Genomic DNA, 20,450 nt, shown 5'->3' on the forward strand with positions numbered 1-20,450 from the left:
CAATGACATCGTAATGACATTCATTCACCTCTTTGATTAAATCCCAGCCAAGAGGAATCTTATTTGAATTGAAGGGGTTATATTTTTTAGGAGTGATTAATCAATTAATTAATAAATTAAAAATCGTAATGACATTCATTCACCTATTTGATTATATTAATTAATCACTCCTAAAAAATATAACCCCTTCAATTCAAATAAGATTCCTCTTGGCTGGGATTTAATCAAAGAGGTGAATGAATGTCATTACGATGTCATCGATGACATAAGTAGATCAAACTTATTCCATGATATTAAAAATCGTAATTCATGAATGAATTGTGTGTATTTTCTATAATGTTATCCAATTTGGTACTGACGAGCCCTAAGGCAAGTGTCTTATGACGAAACATCGATGTATACCAGTGAGGATGACAGTGTTCCATGTAAGTGCAATTTATTACCATTCATTTAAAGTAGAACTCCTGTGAATGATTTCTGAATTTCATTCCATAACGAGTGTTTGGAATTCAAACTGAATAGAGAAAAGTATCTTCTGTATAATTCAGTGTTCATGTAAAAGTATTTGTTTCAAAAGAATTTTTTTTCTTTCGTGTAATTCAATGTTTAATGAAAGTAGCTGTATCAGGAGGGCTTTCTTTCACTTTGTGTCTGAAAGTTGCTTCTTTGCATGATCTACACATCCATGTATAGAGTTACTTATTTTCGAATTGATTACTTTCTTCCTTTCTTTGGAAGATTCCCACATTTTTTTGTATCAAGATGGAGTAGTAGAAAGCCAAAAACTTTCTTTCCCAAAAAATTAATCACTCCTAAAAATATAACCCCTTCAATTCAAATAAACAATTCATTCATTTTTATTATAAATATATCATTATTATAAATATAGCATTCATAACACAACACAATTAAAAAAAAAAATAGTTTTAACGAATGATTTAGGGTGCTTGGTGCATCAGTTTTTGAAAAATGGGTAAGCTGGCAGTTGGTAAGAGTAAAATAAAAATTGATGAAATACTATTAATTTTGCATCGCTTTCTCCATATTTTGCACAATGAAAAGATAACTTTATTTTACGTTAACTAATTCCAAAGAGTTTTTTCGAATAGAACATGTAATATAATGCACAAACATTACCATTGATTATATTATCAATGAAACAAGTTTCTAAATAATTTTTTTTTTGTAATGATGTCAGATTGAAAATGTATTTTGAAAGTAGTGAAAAAATGACAGCTTTTCTGAAAAAAAAACTTTCCTGTTGTTTCAAGGAAGATTTGAATATTTTTTATTCTAATCAACCACCTTGGTCTAAGAAGGATTTCATAGCTCTGTTATTGATAGAATAGGTTATCAACAAAAAGTACAATTTTTCTATCTCAATATAAAACTTTATCAAAAATAATTCTTGTATAAAAATATTATTCTGCTATAATAAATATATAGTTTTTAAATATTACTAGCTTAATAAACTATTTTGAGTTTTGAGGGTGTTTTTCCCAATCGTGTAAAAGCTAAAACTCCCAGCTCTCTACCCATCGTAGTCCAAACATGGTCGAATTGGGCTCATTAGCAGACGGCCCACTCATGCCATATGCCAAAGGAGCGAATAAATAAAAGCTATAAGCTATGGTTGATAATACCAGGCCTACCATGATATGATAGAAAAGTCTGGCATTTTCTTCATTAAACGATTTTGTTATTTCCATCAGCATAAAGTCTATCAATATTCCTGTAAAAAACATTCTTTATTTTATATTCAAAATTATTTTTCCTGCTGACCTGTAATCATAGAACTGAAGAGTAGGGCAGGAAAATAATGGTGAAAGTAAAGAACTCGTCCCATAGCCCAAAATGGTATATAGTGTAACATCCATCCCAAAAAGAGCCACGTACAGGCAACTAGTTTTTTCTTGTGGATATCTGCGGAAAATAATGACAAAACTCAATAGCCGCTGTTGATATATTGAACTAGGAAATCTGGTGTTTCAATTTATACCTGCCAATGACCTGATGTATCCTCTTTGCATTTTCACGGAATTTATGATGAACACCATCAAAAATACCAAAATAAATACCAAGTTGCCCCACCAAATGATCGGATTTCCAAGGAGATATATTCTGTAATGAGACCCGGAAAAAAATTGTCCCTGAAAAAAACCATACACACTAAATTAGATGCTTAATTCTCTAATTGCGATATTGTAACGTATTTTATTTTACTACATTTCGAAACTAACATAGAAAATACATAGAAATAAATGTATACCGTTAGATGGAACATTAAAACCCTTTTCAAAAATTACATAGTACTTGAAAATCAAAAACTATATATCGCTCTGTATAACTATACTATTATATACAGTGTCGTACATAATGTTCGCAACATATAGAAGTTTCTTCATCAATAGGTTTATTCAAAATTTGATTTCACAATAGATGTGAAATGTGTGCTTGAGAAAGGAGTGAAAAATAGCCTCTTTCATTCGTCACGGACTCATCTGAACCTGTCAAAGTTGACATTTACATTGGCATTTGATAAAAATCAGATTTTTCTAGAAAATTTTTAAGGATCCAAAGAAAAGTTGCTCAGTTTCCAATTTTATGTTTTTTTTTCTAAATATGAACTCTCACCCACTCACTTCCATTTTTTTACATTTTTTTTTATTTTTTGAAGTTACTTTCTTCATTTGTTTGTGAAAAAGATTCGGACTTTCAGTATAATGTACATCAATATGTCAGATTTTAGTAAATGAGTTTCTCTTCGTTCTCAGGGCATTCGTAATTCTTTCTTCAATAGATTTTTATGCAGTTTGATTATTTTTTGGAAAAAAAATTCAGTTACAAACAAATCTGCAATATCATGCTTTTCTGTGAACTAAACCATGACCTACAGTTGCATAACTATGCAAAAGTCCTTCGTTTCAGCAATTTGGACTGAACATGATAAAAAATTTCCTGATTTCAAACAATACACAAGACTAATGCAACATCTGTGGTAGAAGATAGGATAATTGATCGAATCAAAATAAAATTTTCTCTTAGTGGGCTTTTGAAACAAACTTCAAGTTTTGATTAATCTCAAATCATTATGTTTAATAAATCAAATGACAAATAAGTTTTATATATAATGTTATACACACAAGACAAAGTGGAAATCCATCTTTTATGTGGTAAGAATGTGCCATATTGAGATGTTGCTTGTATTTTTAATCACCGGCATCAAGTTAGAAATATTCACCATATATCCGTGGAACAATCGTTTTAAGAAACCACATTATCATAATGAAAACACTAATATTGGGATTATTATCGAAATTGTTGGGGGTGGCAGAGAATCTGTGGAAAGAATTTTGCATAAAAATAATTTCCATCCCTATAAACCAAAGTTTCTACAAACTTTTAAACGAAGAAATGTCGATATTCGAGTAGGATTTTCATTTTGGCGAGAGATAAAATTAATTTCTCTACAGGATTTAATTGACAGAGAAGGCAACTTTTGCGTCGAATGGAACAGTTACTTTCTGTATCTATAGAGTAGGGAGGGTGAGTGTAAGCCCACAGCACTTAGGCCACATGTGACCCATTGTACATCCTCCCGAGGAGTTGTTCTCCTTGGTCATCGTCCATCCTGTCCTTTCCAGGAAAGTGGACAGGTATCTTGGAGACATCTCCTTTATATCGGCAAGTAAAGGCCAAGACTCGCCGAACACACACTCTCTTATTGACGATAACTCGGGGCACTCGCATAGGACATGCCTGACAGTCTCATCTTCCTGTTCACACATCCTGCATAGAGGTGTGTCCACTAGCCCCATATTATGGAGGTGTTTCCTTAGTTGACGGTGGCCAGTCAGAAATTCTATTGTTAAGCCTAGATTTTTCCTGGTCATCGCCAGATATTTCTTCGGCGCCAGCTTCTCAGGGATTGAGCATGGGTGTAACATTTGGTTAATTCCGCAATTGTCAAAGTCATCAGGCCGTAGGTGCCACTGGGTTTCAAAATTCTTAGTCCAGCCGCTTCTTTGGCTAAAGATTATGCAATGCGATTACCTTTACTCCTGTCGTGCCCTTTAACCTACTTCAGGATAATGTTATTATCTACTGAGGCTTTAGCTAAATCTTGGTGACACTCTAGTACTAGCCCTGAGGACCTTCCTGTAAACTTAGATCAGAAGCGAGTCTACAGAGGAGATGGATGTCGAATTTACGACTCCAACTGATCTTCCTGTAAAATTTAATCCAGGAGCGAGTCTACAGAGGAGATGGATGTCGAGTTTACGACTCCAACTGATCTTCCTGTAAAATTTAATCCAGGAGCGAGTCTACAGAGGAGATAGATGTCGAGTTAACGACTTCAACTGACCTCCCTGTAAATTTAGTTCAGGAGCGAGTCTACAGAGGAGATGGATGTCGAGTTTACGACTCCAACGGACCTCTCTGTAAATCTAGTTCAGGAGCGAGTCTACAGAGGAGATGGATGTCGAGTTATCGACTCCAACTGACCTCCCTGTTAATTTAGTTCAGCAGCGAGTCTACAGAGGAGATGGATGTCGAGTTTACGACTCCAACGGACCTCACTGTAAATTGAGTTCAGGAGTGAGTCTGCAGAGGAGATGGATGTCGAGTTAACGACTCCAACTGACCTCCCTGTAAATTTAGTTCAGGAGCGAGTCTACAGAGGAGATGGATGTCGAGTTTACGACTCCAACGGACCTCTCTGTAAATTCAGTTCATGAGCGAGTCTACAGAGGAGATGGATGTCGAGTTAACGACTCCAACTAACCTCCCTGTAAATTTAGTTCAGGAGCGAGTCTACAGAGGAGATGGATGTCGAGTTAATGACTCCAATTGACCTCCCTGTAAATTTAGTTCAGGAGCGAGAGCTGCGGCGTACGCAGAATCTGTCTCAGGTGGGGGAACTAACTCCCCATGAGCAGGTTAGCAAACGTTTGCGCTCAAGTGAGGTTTCACCAAAACCAGAGGCGAAAAAGCCCTGCACGGTTGAATCCAAGGCATCGTAAGGTGGCGCTGACGTGCAAAAACCCTCACATGGGAAGGCTATCGTGGGTATCAAGGTGGGAATCTTGCAACTTGACTATCCGACTACCTCATTAATAGAGCATATACTTTATGCCTGCCCCGCTGGGGACCGAATCAGGTCTTTAGAGTTCGGCAGAGCCGAACTCTTACCATCTGACCTGAAACACCACTCACCATACAAACTAACCGGCTTCGTAAAGAAGCTGGGTTTGTTTGACCGAGTGAGAATAGGTGTGAGCCACAATAAACACGTGCGGGTTGCGGCGGAGGGTCGAATAGACCCACTCACTTTGGACCTAACCTAACCTAACTAGCCCTGAGGTTATATGTTGTCTGTTCAAGGCTAATAGGGCTTGTCTGCTATCAGTGCAGAACTGAAGAGTTAGTTTGCATAATTATCACTGGTAGTCCAACAAAGGATACTACATACACACAAACTGGAAGAAAAACCCCTCTCGTTCATTTAAAAATAGTGGTCCTAAAGTACTATTTCTTTCGTGTAGATCAATCTTTTTATGAAAGTAGGTAGATAAATAGAAAGCCAAAAGTGTATTAGTAAGTTTTGATATGAATTTTTATAAATGATTGACCAGTACCATTCATCAATATTTTGACTTTCAATAAGATGTAAAGGATATCTTCGTCCGTAGTATGGAACAAAAACAGTCAGTAAGTCAACTTTAGACTGTGAAAACTATTTTCTTCTCTGCTGCTCTATAGTCCCATGGCCTTATTGCATTTCTTCTTCCATTTTTCAATGGCTCTTATTCCAATAATCTTGTTACCGGTACTAAATTCATCGTCCATAGATATTCTAATAAGTCCGCTCACTCTCAGCAGCGACCCGAATCATCACCCTCCGTCCTCGCGCGTCCCTTGCCTGACCGGTCGGTCGTCAGTGCCCGTCTGACGGGGGCGCCAGTTTAACAGAGTGTCTCCGATTGAACAGTTCGCATCGTTCCGGCCAGTTATACTTAGTGCGTAAAATAAACATTTTATTGGAACTTTCATTCTTGTAGTTATTTGAACATTTTTTATTGTTGTGATGACTTCTCACCGTACCTTTTGCAGTGTGGATTCTTGTGATAGTTTACGTGAAAATATTTCATTTTTTCGATTCCCCAAAGATGCCACAAGGTAATAAATTCATCAAATACATAATGTCAGTTATAGGTCAAAAATGTTTCGGTAGTAATGTGATTTAGGTACTATTTATAACTAATGTTCAAACTATATTTCGCAGGTGTCAGCAGTGGAAAAAAGCATTTGGTTTTGTTGGAGACCACAAATATGCTAACTTAACACCTGAGCAAGCCTACATTAGAATACGAGTTTGTAGAAAACATTTTGACGATGAATCCTTCACTTCCTCGGGAAAACATTTACTTACCACTGCTGTGCCCTTAAAGTTTCCAACAAAATTGGACGGTAAGAAATTTTCCACTCCACAAGCATGGAATATTTTTTTGAATGAGTTATTTTCAGGTAATGATCAAAACAATGACAATCCAGGTCCCTCCAGCGTATTAGCTCCTTCAAAATTAGATGCGTGTACACAAACAGATACATGTCATGAAGTTGAACAAGGTAAATGCCAAAGCTCTATGATGATGAACATAATCACTCATTCATATTACAAATGTTTTTTAGAATTAATTCCCAACAAAGAAACTGATTATGTACTACAATCCAATAAATCAGTCCAAAGTGGGTTATCTCAAGAATTCGTGGAAGGTAAAAATACAATTTTTTGGCTTTCTTCTTCTCCAAATCAAAAAAATAGAAATAACAACTTCCATGAAAGAAGTAAAATCAAAAAAAAAAAATACAAACACTCTCTGTTGATAGGTTCATGTATATCATTCAAAGACGTTTGAATCATTAACAAAAGGGAATAAAGAGTCCATCTATTTTTTTGATTTGGAGAAGAAGAAAACCAAAAAATTGTTCCTCAAACTTCATTCTCTCCACAAAAAGACCTAATTCCTCAGTAAAAATACACTAATTGGTACTTGACTCTAACCTAAAATTCTTTCTATTTATTCCTCGAATCACTTCTAATATGTGCTAATTTCTTTATAGATGTATCGTGTCAAACTTCTTCCAAATTATCTGATAGCAGTCCCAGAAAGCAAGGACTCAGGAGAAGAATTAAGGAGCTGCAAAGCGAGTTCAAATCTTCGAAAAGGCGCAAAACGGTAACACGAGAAGATGTTGAACAATTTTTGGACGAGCAGTACCCACAGGAGGCCACTATGTTGATGAAAAATCAACTGACATTACTCGACAAAAATCCCAAAGGAGCCAGGTACTCTAAAGAAGTCAAGCATTTTGCTTTGAGCTTATTTTTATTAGGACCAGAAGCATACAAGAAATTATCTGAAGTTATGAGATTGCCATCTCCCTCTACTCTGAGAAAGCTGACTGAACATTGGAATTACCCCAGGATTCAATGAATTCATTTTTAAAATTTTGGAATTAAGAGTACCTTTGATGTCAGGTAAAACTAAGGATTGTATTTTATGCATTGACGAAATGTCAATCAAATCAAATTTATTTTATAATGTGTCAAGAGACGTCGTCGTTTCGACTTTTATAAAGTCATCCTCAGGGCACTACAAAGTTGCAGTGAATCAGATATAAATACACACATACAGGTGAAAAATTATTAAAATTTGCGACTAGAATCACTTCTGCGGATGAGAGGTCAAGATTGAGTAAATTTGGTACAATTCAATTGACAGTAAAAATGTAATGTAGAGGACAGAGGAGGTCAATTGAATTGTACCAAATTAATGTACTCAATATTGACCTCTCATTCGCAGAAGTGATTCTTGTCGCAAATTTCAATATTTTTTTACCTTGTGTGTATTTATATCTGATTTACTGTAACTTTGTAGTGCCCTGAAGATGACTTTATAAAAGTCGAAACGTCGGCAACGAAATAATAGTAGTTTCAGTTATTCGACCTAACTCCAACCAACCCCCAGCTAAATATTTGAAATGTGTCTAAATATATATGCCAAAATACTGAATAGATTATAATTATACTATCAGGGTATACTCAAGAAAACAACAAATCACCATTTGATTAGGTAATATGTAAATAAAGATTATTCATCTTCATTTTCTCTTTATTGTGGAGTCCCTTTATAAGTATCTCAACCTTTTTACCTGCCCATAATTTAAGAAATCAGATAATTCATGCCAGTTATTACAACGAAATATTCCTCAATTTATTGTTATTAGAATCTCATATTATATAATCATCTCAATGAAAGATCATACAAAAACATAAATACATAATATATAATGAATATGATCAACACTTGACGCCTGACCCTCGTAGACACACTTTCGAGTAAACATATTGTTCGCGCTGCTGACTGACCCTCGTATAACGTATTTCTGCTGGTAGCCGCATGATTTACGACCGCTCGCAAAAAAAGCGGCATATTTTACCCACATCAAAGGAGTTACCAGACTTATTAGAATATCTATGGACGATGCTAAATTGTACAAGTCATCTGTTGGATGTTTGTATTATTTTGCGGACATGAATTACTTACGAGTATTTCCTGTATTAAGTATATCTTGCATATAACATGATGAGCTATCTCTATTCTTTTGTTGATTCGCCTGCAGCTGAGGTCTTCTTAATATAACCCTGTAAGTGCTCTCTAAATGGATAGTTTCCAGTAACCCTGCTATTCTCCTAAACCAATCCCTGCCTTACTGAAGCAGTTCGTCGTTTTTAGTCAGACGGTCCATAGGTTCCTTTATAAATGTTTTCATAACCGGGTGTACTTGCTCAATATGTGTTTTACTGATCTATTTCCTGAGCTAGTTCCGTTACCATAGATTTAGAATTTTGACAGCTGATTCAGAGCACATTATGCTCTTTATTGCCCGTGATTTAGAAGCGTCCTGGTATACACAGTATACATGTATACTGCTTAAGATAGTATAATATAATTCAGTATAATAACCATAGTTCACTTTTAGAGAGATATCATACATTTCTTATTTTATCTACCAACCACATAAAAAAAATTAATATGAGGTCTGGCGAAAGAAGTATAATCACCTTGTAATTGATGGGCCATTGCCAAGGCCTCGAAGTAACCTCTCCTTCCTTTGGTTTCAAACCAGCATTTCCTTGTAGCATTACTGCATGAGATTCCAAAAATCGTTCTAGAAAAGTTGGAGCATATACTTCAAAACTAACATTGGGCACTAGAAAAATAAAATAAATCAATAATGAAAATTCAAAACGGAGAGACACCATCTAACAATTCTCGAAAAAATTCTCTTCAACATTCCAAACGCCGTTTGGATCTCGAAGATTTGGGTTGCAAGTCACCTCCTGCTGCTCGTAACCCCACTTTGGTAGTTGTTTACCAGTAGTGGTCAGCAAACACGATTGCAAATAATGGACAAATCTCAATTTGGTGGTCACTGCCGTTACCTCGGTACCATCATTAGCACCCATTATAGATATCCGCCAAACGTCATTGGCATCACCTATACCCTTTTCACCATATCCTGTCACCTATAAAAAAAGATATTACTCGTATCGGAAGTGTGTTTAATTGCATATTAGACACGCAAGAATAGATTGTAAATATTTTTTAAATACATACTTTTATCCTATATTTTCATATTATTTTTTATCACGGAGATCATTCAAATTTGATTCTATTATATCTACTGTGCCTCTTCATCGTGAGAAGACGTGAAGTTTGACCACCCCCTTCAACAAGTATATGATTATTCAATGAAAAAAATTAAACTACGTTTGGTGAATGGTATTCAATCCGACACTAACTAACTACTGCTTTTCACTCACCTGGTAATGTTTTCTGGTGATTGGAGCCTGATCTTTATGGGAATGGAGATTGCGCTTGGTGGAAACATGTTCAAGACGAACCAGATCACCATTACGAACAATTTCAACTTCTTCAGTCGTTACTTCAGAATTGTATTTTTTGATAATCCATTTATTATTATCGTCCTTATGGGTGTACGTTGTGATCTACAATTGATAAAAGTTATTATTTTTTCTTGAAATACTTATTAAAACTCTCTAAGCATTCATGGCCTTCGTTTCCATGTAGACACATTTGGTCAGCTCGAATTAGTGGTTACAGCTTGGTCTGATGAGAAGTCATATTGTAAGCCACAACTTCTAGTCCTCTTAGATTGATTGATTTTAGTCGTATTCTGCTGTCCCTTGTGCTAGCGAATGGGTGAAGGATAAAAAGTACTAATGAATGGTGAAAAGCAGTATGATAAAAGCACGATGCTAGGTATGTACTTAATAATTGAATGAAATGGACGAGAATTATGATTTGATACTGTTATAATTTTTTGGAAAGGAAGGTTTTGGCTTTCTACTACTTCACCTTGATGTGGGAATCTTTCAAAGGAAGGAAGGAAGCAATAAACTTCAAAAAGAAGTAACTCAAGATGCAGTAGTAGAAAGCTAAAAACTTTCTTTTCAAAAATATAACTTTTTCAATTTACTGTCATAATCTATTGAATTAATTGATATTTTATTTATCAACATATTCAAATTTGAGAACTGTGAAATTGAAAAATCACCTGTTGTTGTCTGGAGCCGATTCCTTCTGGATATAGATGAAAATGAGAATGTAAGTATCCTCCTCCTGTTCGGTGGTTTTTCATGGTGATAACTGCTCCATAAGCTACTTGATGTGGCATACTTGCATTATGCAAACTATTACCTGTAGAAAATCAATATTAAATGACTGTTTAACGGTCAGTTTTGAAAATACCTATAAAAATTGTGGATTAAATTATTACATTTACAAAGCTGTACTTTTCGCTTTAAATAACCTGATTGATGTTCTGGATATCAAACTCCTAAATTATTGCCAACCGCAAAGTATATTTAGTTATATTGTTATTCACTTATTTATTTTAATACTTATATTGCTACAATTTCACAAAAATGTGAATGGAATTATAAGTTTGTTAAGACACAATTATTCTTCATTTATCTACTTTTTGCTTATATTTCTGGTAATGAAGTGATTCAAAATAACTATAATAGCGAATCCAGAATGGAAACTATTAGACTTATTTGTAATGCCATCTATGAGATCTTTGAAACCTAACTACATTTGTGTACTTGGATGCCAATAACCGTATTCATTGTCAACAACCTCTGGTTTGATTCATTAGTTCGGACTTCCATTATTTTATATGATACAAAATGATTTGAAATCCTTGAAAGAATTAATGAAATTTAAATAAATAGATGAAAATAACAATTATAAATCTAAAGAAATGAATTTTAAACGTCAGTCTCGGATATACCTACATAGTAGGTTGAATGAACTGACGCCTATCAGAAAACAACTACTCCCCTGGCTAATACCACGAAGGGCCTTGGATTATATCCGACAAGCGTCAGAGAAAAAAACAATTATATTAAGGTGGTTTCTCCTCGCTATGTGTTTCTTCTGCTTGGCAATGCGAACATTCAAAGGCCTCTTAGTTTCACCGATATAGGATTTTCCGCACTCGCACGGTATCCGATAAATGCAATTATTGGAATCGCAGACCGCGTTTGGTGGCCTGTTTTTCGTGAGGCTGCTACGGATAGTGTTTCCGGATCTGAAGCAGGTTCTGATGTTGTACTTGGACTCGATTCTTCTTACCCTTTCCGACAATCCTCTGATGTAGGGAAGTGCAAGTACTGGTTGTGACGGTTTCTCTTCCTTGCGAGGCTCCTGCTGTCTTGCTGCCAAAGTCTGTTCCACCATCACTTTGGAGTAATCGTTTCGTTGAAGATCATTTTTGATGATGCCTAGTTCTTTCTCGAGACCTTCCTACTAGAGTTTTGATGATTCCTCTTTTAGTCGACTGATGGTGGATGGATTCGTGGTTCATATACTGTCCGGTGTGAGTGGGTTTTTGGTATTCAGATGTTTCTCACTTAGTGTCGTTCTCTTCACTAATACGTCTAAGAATGGCAATTCGTTGTGGACTTCCTTCTCCATTGTGAAAGTGATGAAAGGTCTTACGCTGGTGATATGCTTCAGCAAGATGACTAGTTCTGTATACTCATAGTTTCAAACCACTCCATACATATGTTGGCTATAACTGGTGAACAGTTTCGTACACATAATTACTTCTATAGGTAAGTTCGTTCTTATCTTCCAGGTCCTCGTCTTCGGATAGCTTCCTCTGTAGGATTTGAAGTGCTTCTTCGACAGGAAGGTTGGTGTAAAGGCTTTTTTTTCTTAATATAATTGTTATTTTCAGCTATTCATTTCAATTTTATTGATTCTTTCAGGGATTTCAAATTATTTTATATCATATTAGACAATGGAAGTCAGAACTAATGAATTTCACAACGAAACATTGTCAATTCCCTTTGAACAAAAGCTTCGGTTTGTTGAATATCATCACAAAACAAGGTTGGCGTGGCACTGGTGAGGCGTTAAATTAAGCATGCATGCAAAGGAAATTTTGGACGTTTCGCTGGACTAAGCAAAGACCATCTTCAGCGAGTTGTCTGTACACATTTGTGTTTTCCTGAGGAGTGGAGAAGGGGGAGATTTGAATTCAGTATGTGCTATTGATGGATATATGCATGTGACATATGATATTGAAGAAAGTTTTCCAAAACGGTACACACGAGATGTATAATATTCGTTAGAAATGATTTCTAATGAGGGATTTAAAAAGCGATATCGCTTTAAAAAACGGGCTATTAATAATGGCTTCAATAAATTGGGCATAGCTTATAAATAATTGCCACCAATTTTAGTATCAGAATTAAGATTTTATGGAAGCTTATTCAAATAACCCTTTCAGATTTTCACTAGACAGTTTACAAAACCGCATGTCGTATTTTGCTATAAAATAGTTATTCTTAGGAGGACTCAATATTTATTACTGTTTTTTTTTTTGGTATATAACCTTTCACAATTTGAAAAATGAACAAAGTTGAATGAATATAGAATCTGCTGAAGTGTAATAAAGGACAAACTGTAAATTTTGCCTAAAAAGTTGAAAAAGTCGATTGAAAAAAATTAAATTTCTACACTCGGCTTTTTTAGTGGTCGACGTTTCGGAAAACAATTGAGGCGAAAGTTTTCAAGTGAATTTTAGTAGGTATTTGAAAACGGAATGCATGTTTCTCTTTGCTTGTTTTCTGCATTTGCTGGTCAATCATATAAATGTTTTTCGCAATTTTAATGAGCTTTCTATAAATACTTCTATAATTGTTATAGTACTTGATGAATGAATCAAAATTTGAGTACAATTATCTAATTTGTGGGGGTACTTCATGTTTTTGGCCGAATCTTTTATGCCTTTTGTCATCCATAGCATTTTGTTTCTCTTTTCAATGTTCCGTACTGGAAAAGCTTTACCAAAAACAGTAATGAGCCTTTTTCCTGAGAATAGTACAGCGAACGTGTCACAAGAGGCAGCACTAGTAGTAGGGACAAACAAGAAACTATTCACATGTAAAACAGTGTTATTTACGTAATATTAATTCATTATTTAAAAATATAAATCTGATATGAAAAATTATTTTGTGCTAGTATAATGCCAACAAAGCATTGCTGTTTTGAGAATTGTACGTCGGATAATCGATATCCGGAAGAAAACATGTTTTTTATACCATTTATAAAACCTCATATTAATGAGGTTAGATGTAAGAAATGGATACCATGCTTCGAGGAGAGTGGATTTAACAGTGCAGAAAATTAAAAAATATTAATATGTATGCTCTAAACATGAAATGAATAGTAAATTTTTCATAGTTAATTACCATTGATTATAATGAAATATAACCTCAATCGTTTATTAAATTATATTCATTTATTATATTCAATTATATTTATTTCATTACCATGTATATTTTATTCATATTTCACTGGAAAATAAATCTTAAATTCATAATTATTTTAAATTTCTTTTATTACAGTTTGAATCTACCGCTACTCTTTTACTAGAGTCTGTATACCTACTAACCTCAACGATTATGGGCATCCAATTGTTGTACTAACCTGTCTATTAATTCAATTTTTTTTCAGTTACTTTTGAATTACGGCATGCAAGCCAACGTTTTAATGTTACAACATTGTTATCCTTTACAGCAGCGGCGGCTCGTCAGAGGAGGCAAGGGAGGCTTAGTCTCCCCATAAAATTTGAGGCTATTCATCGCAATAAATTAAAAGATATCGACAAATAATTATGATTAATTTTTTCTAAAAATGCTTGGGTATTATATAAATACATAATATGCCCAAAAAAACACTATCACACGTACCACACTGTATCCTGCATCAACAAAACTCAAACGCACCGCCCATGAACGAATAACGAATAAACTATCAACCCGAAATAATAAATGCCATACGTTGCAAGGGAGCCAAGCCTCCGACCGCTTTAAAAAACACAGGCTCCACGAGACCGATCCAACCAGCGACATACGTCCCGATTTGTAATTTCAGTTGCAGAAATTATAGCGTCAGAGGAGGCTTGCCTCCAGTTGGTCTCCGTTAGTGGACGAATGCGTTTGTTTTTTATTTAATTATCCGGACGGGATACCGTGACGGACCGGGACTAAAAAATATTCAGGTAAATCGTTTTGGTGTTTCTTGATAATATTTGTTATTTGTGTATAAAACAGGTAATATTATATTGTAGCAGTGCTTTTTGGTAATATTTTTAATGTGTTTTTAAGTGTTTTCTTTCAATTTCAAGGTGTTTTCAGGTTTTCACTTTTCGGTAAGTTGGACTAAATTAAAAAATCTGACGATATAGTCGATTGGTTGCTGACAAATAATTTCAAGTCTTTATCTTATGATAATAAATTTTACATTATTAAAACTCTGGGAAGGCCTCAACCAAATTTGATTTCAATTAAATCGTCAGATAATCGACAAAATCGTGGATTTAATATTAGTTGTTACTATAAATGCGATTGGTTAACCGGCTCCATTAAACGAGAAAAACTTTTTTGTTGGCCCTGTGCTTTATTTTCCGTACAAACCGAATACCAAACGTGGTCTGAAATAGGATAGTCCGATTTAAAAAATTTACCTCGTGTTATGGGGCACTTTTTTAAACGGTAGCATTTTTTTCGGGCACCTCAAAAACCATCCAAAATGAGCTTATAGACAGTGTGGCATACATTATTAAGGAAAATATAAGTAAGGAGATTGAAAGTGTTTCTTTTTTTGCATGGGAAATTGATGAAACTACCGATATTACCTATACATCACAACTTTCAATCGTTTTTAGATATGTCAAAGACGGTAATGTGGTAGATCGTTTTATGGGTTTTCATGATGTTTCATCTGGGCGCACAGCTGACGATTTGTTTAATGTTTCAATTCGTACGTGTGACACTTATAATTTTAGCTAAAAGTTAATTGCGCAAACCTATGATGGGGCTGCGGTCATGACCGGCCATTTACATGGTTTACAAACTAAAATAAAGTCCATAGCTCCTCATGCACTTTTTACGCATTGTCATGCCCATGCCCTAACTTAAGTATTAAGCAAAGCGTGCAACAACATAAAAATTTTCGCGCCTCCGGCGGGCTTTTCTGTGTGCATATAGTGTATACGACTTAAGCATCCCCTGTTCTCCAATGCACGAGCCGTCACTGCTTTAGAGTTGCAAATTTTAGTTTTGCTCCAGGAACATTTTTTTCTATTAAAAACATTCTTTTATAATTGTACTTTACCAAATGTTTATATGAGGATTAGGCAGTGTTTGTCCTTACCGAACTACTAGCGCTGCTAGTGAGTGATTTTTCGTACTTCAGGAGAAAAGTTCATTGAATGTTTATGAAAGCCCAGTAATGGATTACCAGCTAAAAAGATATGTTCCAAATTTGTTCGGGTTAATTATTCATTTTTCAATATTTCGTTTTGCGCATAGGTATGCTCAAAAGGATCGTTCAACTGCATAAAAATTCTGATTTTTTTTCAATTATCAGTAAAATTTTATATGTGCATTTAAAACTATCAACATTTATTTATATATTTTAAAATCTAACAGTGTACTAATACATTATTTGTTGACACATAACTTTTACAAATGCTTCTATTCAATTTGGGGATTAATCATGCATGCAGCAAACTATTTTATTTCATTCAAGACAAATATCAAGATGATTTAAATATTATTTATACATACATTAATTGACCCTATTATCATCACAATCACATGCAACCTTGAAATTTTAAAAGAAGCTGAAATCAGTAAGAAAATAAAATTTTATCATCAGTAGCTAAAAAAAAAATGAACGTTATTGATACGTCAATAACTTAAAAAAATAGTTTCATAAGTATAAGTTTCAAACTTATTTCCAAGTAAATATTAAAGTGTTTTTTTTTTTTAATTTTTACTTACCAATGAGTTGTGATTGAAATGCAGAACTGTAGAAACCATCTCCATTACCACTGTTAAAAAGTGAAATTAAACAATCATGTCCACTTATTTAATGTTATAGTGATCTCACCTTCTATTGAGAACTGTCAAGTGTATGTAGAAAAATGTGATGTACAGCAGAATCGGTATGACAATCAAACACAATGCCCTTGCTAACAAATTCTTCAATGTGTAAAGCTGAAAATGAATAATTAAAAAATTGAATCATTAAATAATCGTAGGAGTACAAGATACACGTTCTTCACAGCGAAAAATACTTGCTTGAGGTGTCGGTGGCATCGAAAAATAAACTACTAACACCTAAGAGGAATATTTTGCTTCCTAAAATGCGAATTATGCCGAATAATGACCAAGTGTGATTATTATTAGAGACGGGCTCTCAGTTCTTCAAAATGATGACGTCTTACAGAAAACAGATACACCTCGTATGATTAATAGTTATTATTTATTTTTAAATTTACAACTATTCAAGACTTTATCAGTTACATTAACAACTACAAATCAGAATCGTATTTGGAACATAATTTCATGAAATCTCTTCAACGGCATCAATTTGTGGGACTGAAAATTCAGTCTTCAGTTCATCATTTCTGAATGAACATTCAATCATTTGGTCTTATCGGCAACCAGTAACAGTTCACAAAGAAAAAAATGTAATTTTTAGGTAAAGGGGGTAATTTTTCTGCAATGCCAATATTTTGGAGGAGCGGAAATGCAGTGTTCAGTCAGTAGGTATATACCTATATCATTTTTCTATCAACATTTTCCACTTGGTCATTTTCGTTTGCAAAGAATACAATGAATCATCTGATGTAGAAGGGGATACTAAAAATTCAATTTTAAAATTTTCCACTTGGTCGGATACACGCGACAGTTTAATAAGAAAAAATTATTCATCTGATGTGAAGGGACGTTTTTTTATGATGTTTAGAATGACTGAATATTCAGGGTTCATTACATCGTTTCCCTTTCAACATTTTTAACCTGGTCATAATCGGGGACAAGTGACAGTTTACTGGAAAAAAATCATCTGATGTGGAAGGGGTGTTTTTTCTATGCTGCCATTATTTTGGAGGACATTATTTCAGTGTTCATTACATCATTTATTTATTAACAATTTCAGAAAACAAAATATTTGTCTTAGACAGTGATAGTTCATTTTTCTATGACACCGATATTTCTATGCCCTAAAAATCACTCATTAGCAGCGCTAGTAGCTCGGTAGGGACAAACATTGCCTAATGCTCATATAAACATACGGCAAAGTACAATTAAAAAAGAATGTTTTTAACAGAAGAAAATATTCCTGGAGCAAAACTAAAATTTGCAACTGTAAAGGATAATGTTGTAACACTAAAATGTTGGCTTGCATGCCGTAATTTAAAAGTAACTGGAAAAAAAATGAATTAATAGACAGGTTACTATGCAGACTCTATAGTAAACGAGTAGCGGTAGATTCAAACTGTAAAGAAATTTAAAATAATTATGAATTTCAGACTTATTTCCGAGTGAAATATGAATCAAATATAGATGTTAATGAAATAAATTCAATTAAATATAATGAATATAATTTAATAAACGATTGAGGTTATATATTTCTAATCAATGGTAATTAACTATGAAAAATTTACTATTCGTTTCATGTTTAGAGCACACTTATGAATATTTATTTATTTTTTGCACTGTTAAATCCACTCTCCTCGAAGCATGTATCCATTTCTTACATCTAACCTCATTATTATGAGGTTTTATAAATGGTATAATAAACACGTTTTCTTCTGGATATCGATTATCCGACGTACAATTCGCAAAACAGCAATGCTTTGTTGGCATTATACTAGCACAAAATAATTTTTTATATCAGATTTATATTTTTAAATAATAAATGAATATTACGTAAATAACACTGTTTTACATGTGAATAGTTTATTGTTTGTCCCTACTACTAGTGCTGCCACTCGTGACACTTTTGCTGTACTATTCTCAGGAAAAAGGCTCATTAGCTACACTCGTATCCTGAACAAGGGACTTTAACAATTGATAACAGCCACATCTGTCAAATTTGTTGTTATTTATTCAGTCAGTTTTGTCAAATCACCATGGACCTTAGAGAAACAAAAGACAATAGAGAGGCCTTTTGTATCCTTACATTGAAGACAGCATAACTTTGTTCGTTTACGGGAAGTAAGTTGGACCATAAAACAGTGGAGGTTGGTTAAGTTGATAATCGGAGGGATAGTATATATTTATAAAATAAATCATTTCAGGTGAAAATGTATTCTGTTCAAATAGTTCCTACAGGAAATCTGATTTATTATTAATGATTATGGAAATGAGGCCAAATGAGGCCTACTAGATTTTCATTTATGTATGGCTTTATAATAAAGTGCGTGGTTTACTGGGTTAAAATTGAATTATTTCATATGAATGAACTTTGCTTCATAAAATCAGATGAAGAAATTCGTGATTTATTCTCAGATTTGGTAAACAGGCGGAACGGTTTGTCCAATATAAAGAATTTTTGATTAAAAATCATGATTTCATTCAAAATTGGTATCTAGGGGTCTTTGTGGACCGACATTATGAAAAAGGATATTTATGATGTTTTTAATAATCATTTTTTTGATCTTATTCTCATAAATGAAGTTTTTGAAAGTAGGTTTTTATTTCATTATATGACATATCCCAATCAAAAAAAGGTTAAAATTACAACCGTAATTTCTTATTAAATATTGTCTGTATGCAACGGGAGAGCTGTGTGCAAGGAAAGAAAAACCAAAACGGAAATCATATTCTTAATGTGACGAAAGTTAGTTGTTAAGAAAACAATAACTTTTTTAACACAGGTTGCACAAGAATAACTATTCAGTATACAAAGTGAACATTGAACAGAAAGCACTTCAATCTGTTGATCACAGAATGAATATGACCTATGGCACACATATGAAAAAAGTTATTTTCATTTTTGAATAGTTTTTTTATTTACATTAACGATTTTTCGTAATTATAGAATTCGTCAGCATGAATTATTGAAAAAACAAAACATAATGTCGGTCCACAAAGACCCCTAGATACCAACTTTGAATGAAATTACATAATAATATCAAACCTCAATCGTAATAATTATAAATATTCATGATTTCTAATCGAAAATACTGTATATCGAACCTCACAAACCGTACCGCTTGTTTTGTTTGAGAATAACTCACAAATTTCTTCATCTGATTATATGAAGCAAAGTTCATTACTTTTAAAATCAACATTTATCACTGTTATCAATTAGTTCATTTGAAATAACATAATTTTAAAACAGTAAACCACGCGCTTTCCTGTAGGAACTATTTAAACAGAATACATTTTCACCTGAAATGATTTATTTTATAAATATATAATATCCCTCCGATTATCAACTAAACCAACCGCCACTGTTTTATGGTCCAACTTACTTCCCGTAAACGAACAAAGAACAATATGTAAACAAACTCTCCATAACCCCTCATTACCCGCCACTCCCCTTCGCCCGTAGTTTGTACAGAAAAGGATAGTACGATACCCGTTTCAAAATACATGTATTGTATTGGTATAGGCATGGCAACTATATGTCTTATTATTACTCTGAGCCATGGACGGATTTAGCATTCAACAACACGTGCAAATAATAAAGTTGCTTCAAAATGGGTGTTCTGTCAAATGTTACTTTGTTTGGCATAAATCTATTACATTTTTTTTGAACAGCGACAACACTGATCACGGTATTACTGTCGAATTTCAGAACTCAACTCATTCACAAATCACTTTGTTGTGTGCATTCATTTTTTATTATTCACTATTTGGACCTTTTGAAGAAAAAGTAATAAGTTTTCCTTTGTTTCTTCTGAAAATAACGATGTAATCATTACCACCGTATAGAAGTAGAAGTGTTTACTTCTATACGGTGTCATTACGAACATTCCTTTTT

The 20,450-nt window shown here is 34.0% G+C and overlaps 2 protein-coding genes across 5 annotated transcripts in view; one reads left to right on the forward strand and one right to left on the reverse strand.

Annotated features, from left to right (window-relative positions):
* Positions 1 to 833: 833 nt before the first annotated feature.
* Positions 834 to 20,450, reverse strand: part of twisted (Protein O-mannosyl-transferase 2) — a 32,023-nt gene continuing 12,406 nt past the window's right edge. The window contains exons 7-15 of the mRNA XM_074171231.1: positions 16,563 to 16,669; positions 16,454 to 16,503; positions 10,648 to 10,790; positions 9,893 to 10,078; positions 9,337 to 9,595; positions 9,131 to 9,279; positions 2,000 to 2,150; positions 1,783 to 1,923; positions 834 to 1,732 (exon numbers count right to left, since the gene is read on the reverse strand). Coding sequence (XP_074027332.1) covers positions 1,515 to 1,732; positions 1,783 to 1,923; positions 2,000 to 2,150; positions 9,131 to 9,279; positions 9,337 to 9,595; positions 9,893 to 10,078; positions 10,648 to 10,790; positions 16,454 to 16,503; positions 16,563 to 16,669 — 1,404 coding nt within the window. The 3' untranslated portion in view covers positions 834 to 1,514. The remainder of the gene's footprint in view (positions 1,733 to 1,782; positions 1,924 to 1,999; positions 2,151 to 9,130; positions 9,280 to 9,336; positions 9,596 to 9,892; positions 10,079 to 10,647; positions 10,791 to 16,453; positions 16,504 to 16,562; positions 16,670 to 20,450) is intronic.
* LOC111504624 (uncharacterized) lies at positions 4,833 to 8,476 on the forward strand. 4 transcript variants are annotated; one of them, XM_074171234.1, is made up of 5 exons: positions 4,843 to 6,180; positions 6,287 to 6,471; positions 6,529 to 6,630; positions 6,694 to 6,777; positions 7,126 to 8,476. In XM_074171234.1, exons 1-5 carry the CDS (start codon positions 6,089 to 6,091, stop codon positions 7,497 to 7,499), a joined length of 837 nt encoding a protein of 278 aa, XP_074027335.1. In that variant the 5' UTR covers positions 4,843 to 6,088; the 3' UTR covers positions 7,500 to 8,476. The 4 variants fall into 4 exon arrangements, with proteins under 4 accessions (XP_074027338.1, XP_074027334.1, XP_074027335.1 ...); XM_074171237.1 differs by lacking the exon at positions 6,694 to 6,777 and having other exon boundaries at positions 4,833 to 6,180; XM_074171233.1 differs by having other exon boundaries at positions 4,838 to 6,180; positions 6,529 to 6,777.

The sequence above is a fragment of the Leptinotarsa decemlineata genome, unplaced genomic scaffold (genome assembly GCF_025532065.1).
Source record: "Leptinotarsa decemlineata unplaced genomic scaffold, Ldec_3_MD MMD2_tig00000010_RagTag_RagTag, whole genome shotgun sequence".
In the NCBI taxonomy this organism is placed as follows: Eukaryota; Metazoa; Arthropoda; class Insecta; order Coleoptera; family Chrysomelidae; genus Leptinotarsa; species Leptinotarsa decemlineata.